Source organism: Brassica oleracea, chromosome C7, assembly GCF_000695525.1.
Source record: "Brassica oleracea var. oleracea cultivar TO1000 chromosome C7, BOL, whole genome shotgun sequence".
Taxonomy (NCBI): Eukaryota; Viridiplantae; Streptophyta; class Magnoliopsida; order Brassicales; family Brassicaceae; genus Brassica; species Brassica oleracea.
This window is the reverse complement of record NC_027754.1, coordinates 35,910,151-35,923,666: the sequence shown is the minus strand read 5'-3', so window position 1 is coordinate 35,923,666 and position 13,516 is coordinate 35,910,151. Positions and strand designations below refer to the sequence as shown.

The 13,516-nt window shown below is 38.8% G+C and overlaps 3 protein-coding genes across 4 annotated transcripts; 2 read left to right on the top strand and 1 right to left on the bottom strand.

The window, feature by feature from the left end:
• Positions 1-1,908: 1,908 nt before the first annotated feature.
• Positions 1,909-4,732, bottom strand: LOC106307105 (probable nucleolar protein 5-1). The gene is made up of 9 exons (XM_013743973.1): positions 4,625-4,732; positions 4,266-4,365; positions 4,132-4,173; positions 3,860-4,039; positions 3,615-3,779; positions 3,318-3,518; positions 2,733-3,230; positions 2,507-2,641; positions 1,909-2,416 (listed from the first exon to the last, which is right to left on the bottom strand). The coding sequence occupies exons 2-9, from the start codon at positions 4,341-4,343 to the stop codon at positions 2,105-2,107; spliced, it is 1,611 nt and encodes a 536-aa protein (XP_013599427.1). The 5' UTR covers positions 4,344-4,365; positions 4,625-4,732; the 3' UTR covers positions 1,909-2,104.
• A 96-nt stretch (positions 4,733-4,828) lies between these two features.
• Positions 4,829-7,813, top strand: LOC106306838 (pentatricopeptide repeat-containing protein At5g27110-like). The gene is given in 4 exon segments (XM_013743605.1): positions 4,829-5,784; positions 5,786-6,640; positions 6,642-7,459; positions 7,590-7,813. Coding segments are annotated over 3 exon segments (2,145 nt in total). The 5' UTR covers positions 4,829-4,854; the 3' UTR covers positions 7,002-7,459; positions 7,590-7,813.
• Positions 7,547-11,496, top strand: LOC106306839 (kinesin-like protein KIFC3). Of its 2 annotated transcripts, XM_013743607.1 has the most exons (11): positions 7,547-7,813; positions 8,334-8,486; positions 8,614-8,697; positions 8,775-8,936; positions 9,057-9,163; positions 9,254-9,438; positions 9,505-9,669; positions 9,755-9,973; positions 10,079-10,116; positions 10,244-10,371; positions 10,448-11,496. In XM_013743607.1, the coding sequence occupies exons 2-11, from the start codon at positions 8,378-8,380 to the stop codon at positions 11,078-11,080; spliced, it is 1,830 nt and encodes a 609-aa protein (XP_013599061.1). In that variant the 5' UTR covers positions 7,547-7,813; positions 8,334-8,377; the 3' UTR covers positions 11,081-11,496. The 2 variants fall into 2 exon arrangements, with proteins under 2 accessions (XP_013599061.1, XP_013599060.1); XM_013743606.1 differs by lacking the exon at positions 7,547-7,813 and having other exon boundaries at positions 8,321-8,486.
• Positions 11,497-13,516: the final 2,020 nt, after the last annotated feature.

Here is a 13,516-nt window from a genome sequence, read left to right as displayed (position 1 = left end):
GCAAAGATCCCACCTCCACAAATGCACGCCTACTATGCTCCAAGACTTTACCTTTCTCATCTTTTACAATCCATGAAGCTCCCATGCTCTCACCTCGGCTTGCCCAATCCATCGCAAACTCACACTGAACCCAACCAACCGGAACATTCTGCAACGTACATGGAACCGTTTCAGAAACTACCTTGTCCTCTTCTAGTTCCATTCCACTCTGCACTTGTTGCGCTAAGAACCAAACCTCAGCTTCATGTTTAGCTTTCACAACAATTTCCTCAGCTTCAAAAGTTTTTCCTTCGAAAATAAGGGAGTTCCTGTTCTTCCACAAAAACCAAAGAAGCCACGGCCAGCTTCGAACAGAGACCGCTCCATACCTTCTAACAGGTTTGATTCTCAACAAGTATGAAATGTTCTCATAGATCGACGATACACTAAATCCCCCACAAGGGCACGGGATGTTGGAGAGAGCCCAACATATTCGAGCAATATGGCAACTAAACAGCACATGGTTCACTGATTCACCCTCAAAGCCACACAACTGACATCTGTCATCACATTTCATACCTCTTTCTATTAAGCAAACAGCAACGGGCAGAGCTTGTGAAAGAGCCTTCCAAATGAAGGTCTTAATCTTAGGAGCCGTCTGAACCTTCCAAGTGTTGGCTTTAAGTGCATTGATCGAAGGCAGAGCCTCCATAACTCTTCGTAACTCTTTGGATTTGTCCCGAACCGCCAACCAGTAACCAGATTTGACCGAGTAAGCTCCAGATTTATTGAATTTCCAAAACCAAAAATCTTCCTTAGAAACCACCGGTTGGTTCTTGATCAGGATCTGAATGTCGGAAGGCACGAAGACCTCCTCCAGAGCTTGAAGGTTCCATCTTCTACTCTGAAAATCAATCAGCTCCCTAGCTCTCAGATTAACATTGAAAGTGCAATTTTTAATCCACGGAGCACGAAGGCCAAAACCATCCTCTTCATCTTCCAGCCATTTATCAGTCCAAACAAAGATAGAGTTTCCATCACCCACCCTTTTTCGTAGGCCCTTGTCGAGGAGGTCCCTTCCAAAGAGCAGACTTCTCCAAGCAAATGACGGTCTATCACCCAATTTGGCTTCCAAAAAACCTGTGCGAGGGAAATATCTGCTCATAATTATGGAGCACTTTATATATATAGGGAATTACGATAGACCGTCATAGATAAATGGAAAATATACAAATCATAAAGTGATTAAAAAAAAGAAATACTAAGCATACAAAAAAAAATGAAACTGTCCAAATAAAAAAGAAATATGTCTATTTGGTTATGACATTCACAGATTGGTTCATAACAAAAACCTTTTTTTCTGGTTTCTTACTTCTAGAAACAAGCTCATATGTTCAGCTCATTAGCTGAATATGATTCCCTTAATCAATGAAACCACAAATGTGTCATCTACAAGAATCTAGCTGGACAAAACAATACATTTTCATCTCTGCATTACTTTAAGATACAGTAATTGGATTAAGATGGCATCGTTTATCTCCAATCTCTCCAATCAAAGAAGCGCAATTATTAAGACTTGCATTGTTGACCAAACAGGAGACAAAAAAGCTAAGAAGTCAGTGATACATTCTGTCTTTTTTGAATAAAGCATTTTAGAAACAAAAACATTGGGAACATGTCAAGAACCAAATCAAACGATGCTAAAAAAAAAAAAAAAAAAAAAAAAAAAAACGATGCTCTGGAAAAGATATAGAAGCGTCGTAATCACCACCAAGTACTAAATTGGGGGGCTTTTAACGGGCCTATATTCGGGGGATCAAGGCCCTCTCTGTTTTAATTACACAAAAGATCGGTATCGTAAGGACTAGAACAAAGTTTAAGGAATTAAAACTCTAATCAACCTCAGTAGGAACGATTGAACTCTTATCATATCAGATGCTGAGCGTTGTCACATGCTTCATTTAAGTTTCTAGGAAAATGATAACACAATACCTTCCCTTACAAAACCATGAGCAAGTTCTTAAGAGCAAAACAAAAACAGGACATTTTGTGGGTTTGTGTTCCTGAGAAAACGTTATAAAGATAATAAGCGTACACATTCAAAAAAAAAAAAAACTTCTTAACTTCAGACCTCGCTCTTCTTTTTCTTCTTATCCTTCTTTTCTTTCTTCTTGGCAGGCATTTCTGTTTCTTCTTCCTCGTGTTTTCTCTTCTTCTTCTTCTTTGAAGGTTCCTCTGCTTTGGGCTCTTCCGCTTCAGCTTCTACTTCTGCTTTCTTCTTCTTCGACTTCTTCTTAGACGGTTCCTCGGTCTTGGCTTCTTCTTCCTCTGCATCAGCAGCCTTCTTCTTCTTCTTCTTTTTATCTTTCTTCTCTTTGACACCGTTCTCAGCTGTGGAAGTTTGTCCAAGAAGAGAGTCTGCAGCAGTGTTGTAAGTCTGCACAAAACAATAATCAAAAGCTTAACTCTTGAAGCAACATAATCCAATCCAACCAATAAGTTGCACAAACAATTCAAATAATCTCACCTTAGCAGGAGTGATAAGACCTCCAGATCCACTCTTCTTATCCTTGTCATACACTTCAATCTTTGGTTTGCCTTTAGCTGAGCCAGACAGACGTCCTAAGTCTTTTCCTTCCAGAGCTCTCAACCGTGCCTCAAGCTGTCCCAATATAATTACACAAAAAATGGTAACCAATTAATAAAGGATTCAGATAAGATATAATTCAAGAAAAAAAATATAAGAAGAGTACCTTCAAACGGCTTTCCACTCCCATAGTGTTGTCTTCACCATCACCAAGAGCATCACAACGGATAGCAAGAGCGGCTTTAGCAGCTAGTGACCGTGAGATTTTACCCTTGCCCTTCGGTGGCGCTTGGCCAACCAAAGAAGCATGGTAGATTAGACCGTATTTCGGAGTGGCGTGCTTGGTCTTGAGGGCTCTAAAGAGGGCTTTCTCAGCTCCAAGAATCTGAACCGTGCTACCAGGCTGCTTTGAGAGGTTCAACAAACTACCACCGTGAGAAATTAGACGAGCACCGACAAGCTCTCCAACGAGGGCGGTCAGATTCGGTGCGATTGTGTTCATCCTGCTCTTCAAGTAGTCATAAAGCTGAGCTCTGTACTCGGCGAGGGACAGGACCTGGTCGCAGAGTTCCCGGATGTGCATCAAATCAAGGTCACTGACTTCAGTTCCCATAGATATCACAGAAGCTTCTTTTAGTTCTGCTTCAACTTCATCAGCCAATATCTGAGATGGCGACAGAAACAAAAATTAATGTTATTGAAAGAAGCATACTTAGTTTCAATAACAAAGAGAATGAGAAACAAGCTTCACCTCAGAGAAGTCTAGCTTGGCTGCATTAATCCGATTCCCCATTAATTTAACAGACTTGGCATAAAGGATATTGTCAGAGATGATCTTAGCAAGCTCGGGAAAATGCCAACCGTACCATTCACGAACCCTCATAGCGTAAGTGTTGAGCTCTTTGTCAAGATCATCAAGCAGACCAATAGCTTGGATGATCATAGTATCAACCTGTCAAATAAAAAGTAAAAGTTAAAACATAACCAATCAAAATCTAGAGGGCTATACAGAAGTTTTATAATCAAATGCATTGAAAAAGATTATTACCTTGTCAGAGCTGAACTTTAGTTTATATCTAGCAAGACTGTGAGACAACCCCAAGCTCATTGGAGCCAAGTCTTGATCACCTAACCCAGATATAAGTTCGGAAAGCTGGCTTCTCACACCACGCAACAGCTCCATAACAGCATTGTTGTGGACACAATCTATCTTCTACAGGAGTTAAAAGCAAATCCGTAAGAAACAAGTCCAGTATCCACAATTAACATATCACAAATGAGAGTACCACACACCAGTTTCTCCTTGATAATGTTTCCAAGCTTCGAATCAGCCACAGCTAAGGTTTCACCTTCGCAGTTAGCTTTCAGAAACTTGCGGAGACCCTTGCTGGGAGCTCCCTCCAGCAATTTAGCCACAGCTTCAAGAGCTTCAGAGGTGTTGTCAAACTTGTCAAAAGCTTTAAGCTTCACCATCTGTATAAACACCAAAACGCTATGAGAAACCTAAACTAAACCAATACCCAATAGAACTAAATATGAATAGTCTCCAAAAACAAATGAATCACCTTTCGTGCTGAGTCTGCAGACGAGAACACATTGCCCAAATCCTACAAACACCAGAATAAATAAATTATCCACACATAGACTAAGGTCAGATAAACGAAGCCATAAGAACAAAAAATGGTGAAGATAGTCACACCTCAACGTTTGATAGCTTTCCTTCATCTAATACTTTAAAAAGGGCGAAACCACCAGGTGTCTCAAACAGTACAAGCATCTTCACAAGCTCAAATTAACACCTGCAATATATATAGGATTAAAGAAAACCCTTTTAAATCATCTAAAGGCAAACACTTCTAACTACACAAAGCTAAAGTTTTTGGAGCTAAAACTAGTAAAGAAGCAACTTTTATCCACATGAACATACAGGAAACAAACAAGATAGACAGAACATGAGTTAAGACCGATGCTATGTCAGAGTCCTGAAACTCTAACCATGACAAGAACTATACTAACACAAAAACGAAAAACTTAAAGCCATGCAGAACTGATTAGTACCTCGGAGGATCTACGAACAGCGAGACGGAAAAGAGAAAGTGGTCAGGAGCCGTGTGGTAGCTAGGGTTTAACAGGGTATTAGTTTTTATATAGTTGTTGAAGAAGAAGGCTATGAGATTCTTAAACGCTGCGTTTTGTTGCGAAGTGGCGTTCGTTTATAACTTTGCTGTAATCTAGGGTTTTCAATATCCAGCTTATTGGGCCTGATCAAGCTCGGCCCATTAAGTCGAATGCAACAAGTAGTTAAGATCGTTATGTTTCGTTTTGGTAACAAAAGATGGAACCTTATAGACACTGAGATGGAATCTTCCAAGTTGTTGTCTTTGCTGAGAGTATGCACCAGTGCAAAGTCTCTAAAACAAGCCAAGCTTCTTCACCGGAGGATACTCGCACTGTGTTTGCAAAGCGACGTCGTTCTCTGCAAAAGTCTGATCAATGTCTACTTCGCTTGCAAGGACCATTCCTCGGCGAGACTCGTCTCCGAGGACAACATCGATGTCCAATCGGATGTCTACATCTGGAACTCCCTCTTGTCTGGTTACGCAAAGAGCTCCATGTTCAACGAAGCTCTTGACGTTTTCAGGAGATTGCTGAATTGCCCAATTTGCGTTGCGGATTCTTACAAGTACCCAAATGTGATCAAGGCTTGTGGTGCGCTGGGTAGAGAGTTTCACGGTAGAATGATTCACCGTGTTGTGGTGAAGAGTGGGCATGTTTGTGATGCGGTCGTGGCTAGCTCTTTGGTTGGAATGTACGCGAAGTTTAATTTGTTGGGAGATTCAGTACAAGTGTTCGACGAAATGCCTGAGAGAGACGTTGCGTGTTGGAACGCGGTTATGTCCTGTTTTTGTCAAAGCGGGGAGGCGGAGAAGGCTATGGAGTTTTTTGATTGGATGGAAAGGTCTGGTTTTGAGCCTAACTCGGTGTCGCTGACGGTAGCTGTATCAGCTTGCTCGAGGCTGTTGTGTTTGGAGAGAGGGAAGGAGATCCATAGAAAGTATGTGAAGAGAGGGTTCGAGTCAGATGAGTATGTGAACTCTGCGCTTGTGGATATGTATGGGAAGTGTGGGTGTTTGGAGATGGCGAGAGAAGTTTTTGAGCACATGCCTAGAAAGAGTTTGGTCGCTTGGAACTCTATGATCAGAGGATTTGTCGTTAAGAGGAGATAGTAAGTCATGCATTGAGATTTTGAGTAGGATGATCATAGAAGGAGCTCGGCCTAGTCAGACAACCTTGACCAGCATTCTAATGGCTTGCTCTCGGTCATCGAATCTCCAACATGGAAAATTCGTACACTGTTATGTGATTAGAAGCTTTGTAGACGCAGATGTTTTTATGAACTGTTCCCTGATTAGTCTTTACTTCAAGTGTGGTGAAGTAAAGTTGGCTGAAACCATCTTTGCGAAGACGCAGAAGGATGTAGTTGAGTCATGGAATGTTATGATATCTGGTTACGTCAGTGTAGGTGATTGGTTTAAGGTTATTGAAGTGTATGACAAAATGGTGAGCGTTGGAGTGAAGCCAGACGCAGTAACGTTCACAAGTGTTTTACCTGCTTGCTCGCAACTGGCTGTGTTGGAGAAAGGCAAGCGGATTCATTTGTCGATCAGTGAGAGTGGGCTCGAAACAGACGAGTTGCTGATGGGTGCACTTCTTGACATGTATTCCAAATGCGGCGATGTTAAAGAGGCTTCTAGAATCTTTAAAAGTATGCCAGAGAAGGATGTTGTGTCCTGGACAGTAATGATCTCTGCGTATGGATCTCACGGTCAGCCCAGAGAAGCGCTTCACCATTTTGATGAAATGCAGAAGTTTGGTGTAAACCCTGATAGTGTTACTTTTCTTGCTATATTGTCAGCTTGTGGTCATGCTGGGTTTATTGATGAAGTTATCAAGTTTTTTAATGAAATGAGATCCAAGTACGGAATCAAGCCTAGTGTTGAACACTACTCGTGCTTGATTGACGTTCTTGGGAGAGCAGGTCTGTTGCTTGAAGCTTACGAGATTATTCAACAAAAAAACAGAGACAAGGGATAATGCAGAGCTTCTCAGAACTCTCTTCTCCGCCTGTTGCTTGCACCGGGACCATTCATTGGGAGATAGAATCGCAAGGTTACTTTTGGAGAGATATCCAGATGATGCATCAACCTACACGTCCTTGTTCAGTTTGTATGCTTCTGGTGAGTCATGGGATGCAGCAAGGGAAGTCAAACTGAAGATGAAAGAAGTGGGACTGAAGAAGAAGCCTGGCTGCAGTTGGATTGAGATTAATGAACAAGTGTGCCACTTCTTTGCTGAGGACAGGTCTCATCTACAAGCTGAGAATGTTTATGAATGTCTTTCCCTTTTAAGTGGCCATATTGAAGCTAGTCAATGATTACTCTACCTGTTGTTGTATCTGTCCCAAGACAATAACATGTCAGGCAACACATAGCGCACTTCCTGGCGAGTTTACCTTGTGTTACCTAGCTAGAGCCACTCTGTAATTAAAGATTATGGCCTCAGGTTTCTTCCAAATGTATGCTCGTATAGTGGCTAACCTCATATCTGGAAACGAGACCTGGAAATCACAGAATCAGCTTGTTAAGACCAGAGTCAACATGTTCTTGTAAGGTGAAAACCTCTCAAATTCGATAAAATGTAGAAGTAGATAAGAGGTCTACATTTTTTGAAAAATGTAAAGGATATATGTGAACTAAATTTTTCGAAAAGTCAACGGTTATCAGATTTAATGTGTATAGATTCAAATTTAACACGTCTCTGTTCGTCATGAAAGACTAAAGAAACCTTGTATACGAATGGGATAGTGGGAGGACGCTCCTCGAGGAAAAAAAGGTACCAACTTTTTTGTCTTTCAACGGACCTACCATGAACCTGATTCTCTAATCATTTTCCATTTTTAATTATTTAATTTTTCTAATGCTCGATGCTCAGAAGTCGTACTAATCCACTATTTTGTTTGAAGAAGAAACAGAGTGACATAGAGAGAGAGAGAGAGAAAGACAGTGGAAGATGTTCCATTTCTGAAATCAAGACCATCATCATTCATCACCAGACAAAAACAGTGTTCAATCATTTGACAAAGCCTTCCGCTTTCCAACTCATACCTTTTTTCAAAAATCAAAACTTGTGTTGGGTTGTTGTATTGTCTCTCACTTGCTGGATCTTTTGCCTCTGAGAAGATAGCAGGTTTCTTTTGATTTCTAGCTTTAAACCCATTTATACATACACACATACATACATGTGCGAATCTGGTTCTGTTTCTCTGTTTAATGCTTCACGAGATTGAGAATCTTCAAAGACTGTATTTTGCCTTTTTTTGTTCCTTCTCTTGTAATTCTTCTGTATTAGTTTGCTTCATCTTCACTTCTCTCATTTCTTTTAAATATTTAATTTTTCCCGAAGGGTTTTCTTGTTTCTGACAAATAAAAACCTTTTTTTATTTTCTATCTGCTTACAATAATCAATTATCTGTCTTGAGTTTTATGACAACTCAAGTTGTCTTCTTGTTCAGAGAGTTCTGTAATAAAGTATAATAATGATAAGTATTTAGTATTATTTTTTCTTTGTTCCTAACTACCATTCTACATTGCATACATTGAGTTGTTGTCGTCGTCCATTCCACTCCCACTTCCTCTTTGATATTTTTTTTATTCTGTCAGAAGTTGGATCTCGTTTCATTTGAGCTAAAGAAAAATGTTAATTTCAGCTGAAAAAGAAGAGATCTTGATCTCTCAATCTCCAGTTAGCTCAATGTCGGTCCCTGAATCGCCACAACCTGTTCCTTTGGTCTACACCGATGTAACTGTTGTTCCTGAGCATGAAAGAAATGAGCTTGAAAAGTCAATATCAAGCCTCGAAGGTATCTCCTCATATGCTCGTCCTCTAAGTTTTCTCAACGCCATATATTGTTCAAAGTATGATTTCTATTTGATCAAGAAGTTTAAAATGATTCTGAGTTTAGTTTGATCTGGGTTGGTATTTTACAGGGGAGGTTTTGGAACTGAAGTCAAAGCTAAAGTCATTGGATGAAAAGAGAAAGGAAGTTCTGAATAAGATTATAGACACTAAAGGTTGTAAACTCTACAATGCTAAGACCTAGTTTTGAAAATTTGATTCTTGTCTTAAAAGGATTGGCTTCAATTTGCAGGAAGCATACGTGTGTTTTGTAGAGTTAGGCCATTTCTATTGACGGAAAGGAGACCGATCAGGGAGCCTGTTTCGTTTGGATCAGACAATGTTGTTGTAAGATCTGCTGGTGTTCGAAAGGAGTTTGAGTTTGATAAAGTTTTCCATCAATCAGCAACTCAAGGTTAGTCTCCTGCTAGGCTTTAGTGATTCCCCTCTTTTTTTTATGTCTTAGCTTTCTGTTTCCTTCCAGTTGTGAGTAAATGAGGCCTTCTCATGGTTGAAAAAAAAAAAAACTATGTAGAAGACGTTTTTGGAGAAGTAAAACCGATTCTTAGATCTGCACTTGATGGTCACAATGTATGTGTCTTAGCATATGGTCAAACTGGGACAGGAAAGACTTTCACCATGGTTAGTCATTCTTGATACTTGGATTTTATTGATTCGAAGAGTTGCTTTTTTCCTAAGGTAAGGAAGAGCTTTGTCTTTTGTCTTGTTTAGGATGGCACAAACGAGCAACCAGGCCTGGCTCCTAGAGCTATTAAGGAGCTTTTCAATGAAGCTTCAATGGATCATACACATTTGGTGACTTTTACGATGAGTATGCTGGAAATCTACATGGGTAACTTGAAAGATCTGTTGTCTGCAAGACAGCCTCTGAGGTTTAATGAAGCCTCAACTAAATGGTAAGTATCCAAAGGCTTATCTCTAAAACCTTAATCATTTTTCTAAGTACTTCCTCTTGTCTGCAGCAACCTCAATATTCAAGTAGACTCTAAGGGTTCGGTGGAAATCGAGGGGTTGACTGAAGTGGAAGTGCCGGATTTCACAAAGGCTAGATGGTGGTACAACAAAGGAAGACGAGTCAGATCAACTTCTTGGACAAATGTGAATGAAGCTTCAAGCAGATCTCATTGGTAGGTTCCTAATGAGTTCAACTGTGTTGTCATTTCTCAAATCAGTTATGTCATTTCAACCCTTATTCAATTAGTTTATCTCTAGTTTAACAAGGATTACAATCTTTCGTCGAGGGGATGGTGTGGGGTCAAAAACTGAAGTTAGCAAGCTTTGGATGATAGATCTCGGAGGAAGCGAGAGGCTCTTAAAAACCGGTGCAATAGGGCAGACTCTGGATGAAGGAAGGGCCATAAACCTCTCACTTTCTGCTCTTGGAGATGTGATTGCAGCTTTAAGAAGAAAGAAGGGACATGTGCCTTACAGGTAAGCAGCTCTTAGCTTTTAGTTTATTTTCAAACACATTTGCCATTGAAGCAGAGACATCATGCTACTGAGTTTTAACTTTTTCTTTTTTTTTCTTGGTTGCAGAAACAGCAAGCTAACTCAAATCCTTAAAGATTCTTTAGGTAAAGGCATACGGTTGCTTATATTATTATTTTCTAAAAGTGTTTTATTATTTCCATATACTGAAGTTATGTAAGTTTGATTGCTTTCATGAGTTTAATTGGATATGTGAACTTTTAACTTTTTTAGGTACTAGATCAAAGGTTCTGATGCTTGTGCACATAAGTCCACGTGATGAAGATGTCGGTGAAACAATTTGCTCTCTGAGCTTTACAAAACGTGCTAGAGCCATAGAGTCTAACAGAGGATTAACAGACGTAAGCACATGTACTGCAGTATATGCATTTATATCCGTTTCACTGATTGCTGAATCTTCTCATCGTTATTGCTTAGGAACTTCGAAAACTAAGAGAAAAGAAAATATCAGAACTTGAAGAAGAAATGCGAGACACTCAAGAGAGTTGCAAGAAGATCATAACACGCTTACAGGAAGCAGAGTGTCTGCTAAGTGATAACAAGAAACTCTTGCGGACCACTCATGAGAAGTATGAAGAAGACATCGAAGAGAAACTTCTTTCGCCTATAAATCATCTGAAAGAGAGCGATGCAACCCCAAAATCATCTGATAAACTTGTCAAAATAAGTAAGAGTTCAGGGTATGTCCCACGTTTCATGACTTCAACTGTTACTAGTCGTCTAAGGCAAACAATGTCAGAGAAGGAAATCAATGCAAGGCCTCAGAGCATAAGATCAGTTGCTAAAACTCTTACTCAGCTTTCCACTTCTCAGTCGCTTAGCCTCTCTGACTCACGTAGCAGAGGTCTCCTTCGAAGATCATACACAAAGCCACTTCAAGCTGCAGCTAACAGTGGAACACCAGAAACGCCTAAAAGGGATGCCAAAGACACTTCTTTACAGAGAAAGAATATCAGTGATACTCCAAAGAGCAAAATGGTTACATCGTCAGATCCAAATGTCAGAGCTAAACTTTGTTACCACAGGCGGAGAATGTCAAGCTTGACATGATCTAACATAAGTCAATCAAGAACCAGGTCTTTCTTTTTTCTTTTTACATGCCTTATGAATTTGCGAGTTCTAGTCTAGGGTGATGATCCAGTTGCGAGTTGAGGACCAGTGGCACTTGTGGATGTTGCAGTTCTGGTTTTATAAGGACACAACACTCAAGTTACTCTTTGTTCTTACAGCTGAGAGCTTGCCTATATGTTTTGTTTTGTGTGGGACTATTTTCTCAAATATTTCTTTGGGTTGGTGTTAGCTTTTGATTTTGGATGTTCTTATGGTGTTGACAGAAACTGAATCATAATTAATACTTCAGATTCAGTCTTATTTGGGAGTTTCAAAGAGAGGCGTGAAAGGCTTGATGTTTTGTTTTGTAATCTTTTGAAGTTCGTGATGAAACAACAGAATACAACATTCCTACTCATGTAACAAGTCTTTAATTATACAATTTGATACATGATACTATTTCCATAAACTTGTTTAAATATCTGGTTTTAACCTATTTGTTGACAATAAAATATAACAAATTTTGTGCAATTATTCACGTTATATTAAGGGGCTGTTCGTTTTTACCATCTGGATGGAGATGAGATTGTTGTTCGTTTAAACTTAAAATTTATCAGAGATATGAACCTAAAATCTAAAACTGATCTTGTCTCTCTCACCGTCTCTCTCAGCTGCCATGATATAAATTATAAGCTTGAGGTGTTCAGCTTTCACTTACTCACAGTCTCGTCTCTCTCACTGTTTTTCTTTCATAGTCTCTTTCGTTGTTTCTCTCTCTCTCGCTGTAGTCTCTCTCTTGAGCTTGTGTTCGTTTCTCTTATGTGTTTGTTTCTGAAATTTTGATTTGCTTGTGTTCATCTTCGAGCTATAGATTCACTTCGGTTTACTCTGGATTTGCTTAATTATGTGTTTGATAATGTGTTTCTGAAATTTTGATTTGTTTGTGTTCATCTTTGCGTTTGTGTTCATCTTTGTGTTCGTGTTTTGTCTTTGACCAGAACAATCCTACCATCATTACGAGTTTGCTACTGAGAATGTTGACTAGTTTGTTTACTTATGTGCTTGAGAACAAATAGTTAGTGTTGTGATTCAGTAATTTGCTTTGATGGTGTTTCAAAGAGAGAAGTGTGAAAGGGTTGATGGTTTTGTTTTGTAATCATTTCAATTTCCTAATGACACAGCACAATACAATATTCTTACTCTTTCCGTAAGTCTTTAAATATACCATTTGATACATTAATGGATGATAGTATTTCTATTAACTTGTTTGAATATACTAGGGATCGTTACCCGTGCCAAGGCGCGGAATTTTTTCATTTTAATATATTTTTGTTTCTTGCTTACTAATCCAGCATTCAGTTTTTCAATGCATTTTATATTCACCATCTTCTTTTGTCTTGTTTACATTTGTTTTCACGTTCTGTCGTTTGATTTGTCTTAGTTTTGGCTTGTGTAATAACTTAACTCTGCTAATTCTTCTTTCATTCTTTATTGATTGATATTTTAATCACGCTTAGCTCTGTGTTGCCACTAATTTGCTCGAATCATTTTTCATCATCTGCTTCGTATTCTTTTCATATTCATTAACTATTGTCTCCAATCTCTTTAAATCCTAAAAATCCTACGTGTTCTTTTGTTTATTAGATCACATATTAAATATTGTTAAAATTGTTGATTTATTCTAATAAATTCTTACGTTTATAACTAAGATGATATTGATAAAAGACTGATTATAATTTAGTTGAAGTTAAAGTCTAAAGTAGAAGTTATTAAACTTGCAATCCTTCTTTTTGTCATCCAAAATAGCTTTAGTCAAATCAATTATATTAATTTAGAAAATCCATAAGCTATTTCAATCCCAAACAACAAAAAAAACAGGCGCATTTGTTATTGACGCTGCGGCGGGTTTCCTTTACTATAAACATAATTGCTTGTCACAACTGTTAATAAACCCAAATGTGTTTACAAAAGCTACCCATATAAGAGTTTCATACTCATTTCTCTTTCTCTAGTCATCTCATATGTTAGTAGCTATCATAATACAATCATCAAACAAAGGACATATCTCTTGGTTTCACATAAAATATGCAAAAGGACTGTTTTCTGCAGACTCCATGATCACTGAGTATTATAAATATCAAACTTTGTCTATGGTCTATTTATATGTTGAGGAAATGCCTCGAAATGTAGCTTCCAAATAATGATTTCCAGGTCAACACATTGCATGTTAACCTCCACAATGGGATCAACGGATCTGCGGATACCGCTACATGTCGAGTCGAACGCAGCTACACATATGTTTCATGCTTGTGCCTTTCATTCACAATCTGCAATTCTCCCAAGAACCAAAATCATTGTTAAATGAGATAAAAGTTTTAGAGTCACAACAGACTTTGTATAGCCAAGCCCAATAAACCAAGCACCCAACGTAACATC

What these genes read in the sequence shown, in the direction of transcription:
- LOC106306839 (XM_013743606.1), top strand. Translation starts at nt 8,321, where the DNA reads ATGTTAATTTCAGCTGAAAAAGAAGAGATCTTGATCTCTCAATCTCCA. An exon ending in TAAGATTATAGACACTAAAG is followed by an intron (nt 8,698 to 8,774) that starts GTTGTAAACTCT and finishes TTCAATTTGCAG; the next exon opens with GAAGCATACGTGTGTTTTGT. An exon ending in CTAACAGAGGATTAACAGAC is followed by an intron (nt 10,372 to 10,447) that starts GTAAGCACATGT and finishes GTTATTGCTTAG; the next exon opens with GAACTTCGAAAACTAAGAGA.
- LOC106307105 (XM_013743973.1), bottom strand. Translation starts at nt 4,343, where the DNA reads ATGCTTGTACTGTTTGAGACACCTGGTGGTTTCGCCCTTTTTAAAGTA. An exon ending in CTGCAGACTCAGCACGAAAG is followed by an intron (nt 4,040 to 4,131) that starts GTGATTCATTTG and finishes GTGTTTATACAG; the next exon opens with ATGGTGAAGCTTAAAGCTTT. An exon ending in CCAAGCTAGACTTCTCTGAG is followed by an intron (nt 3,231 to 3,317) that starts GTGAAGCTTGTT and finishes TCGCCATCTCAG; the next exon opens with ATATTGGCTGATGAAGTTGA.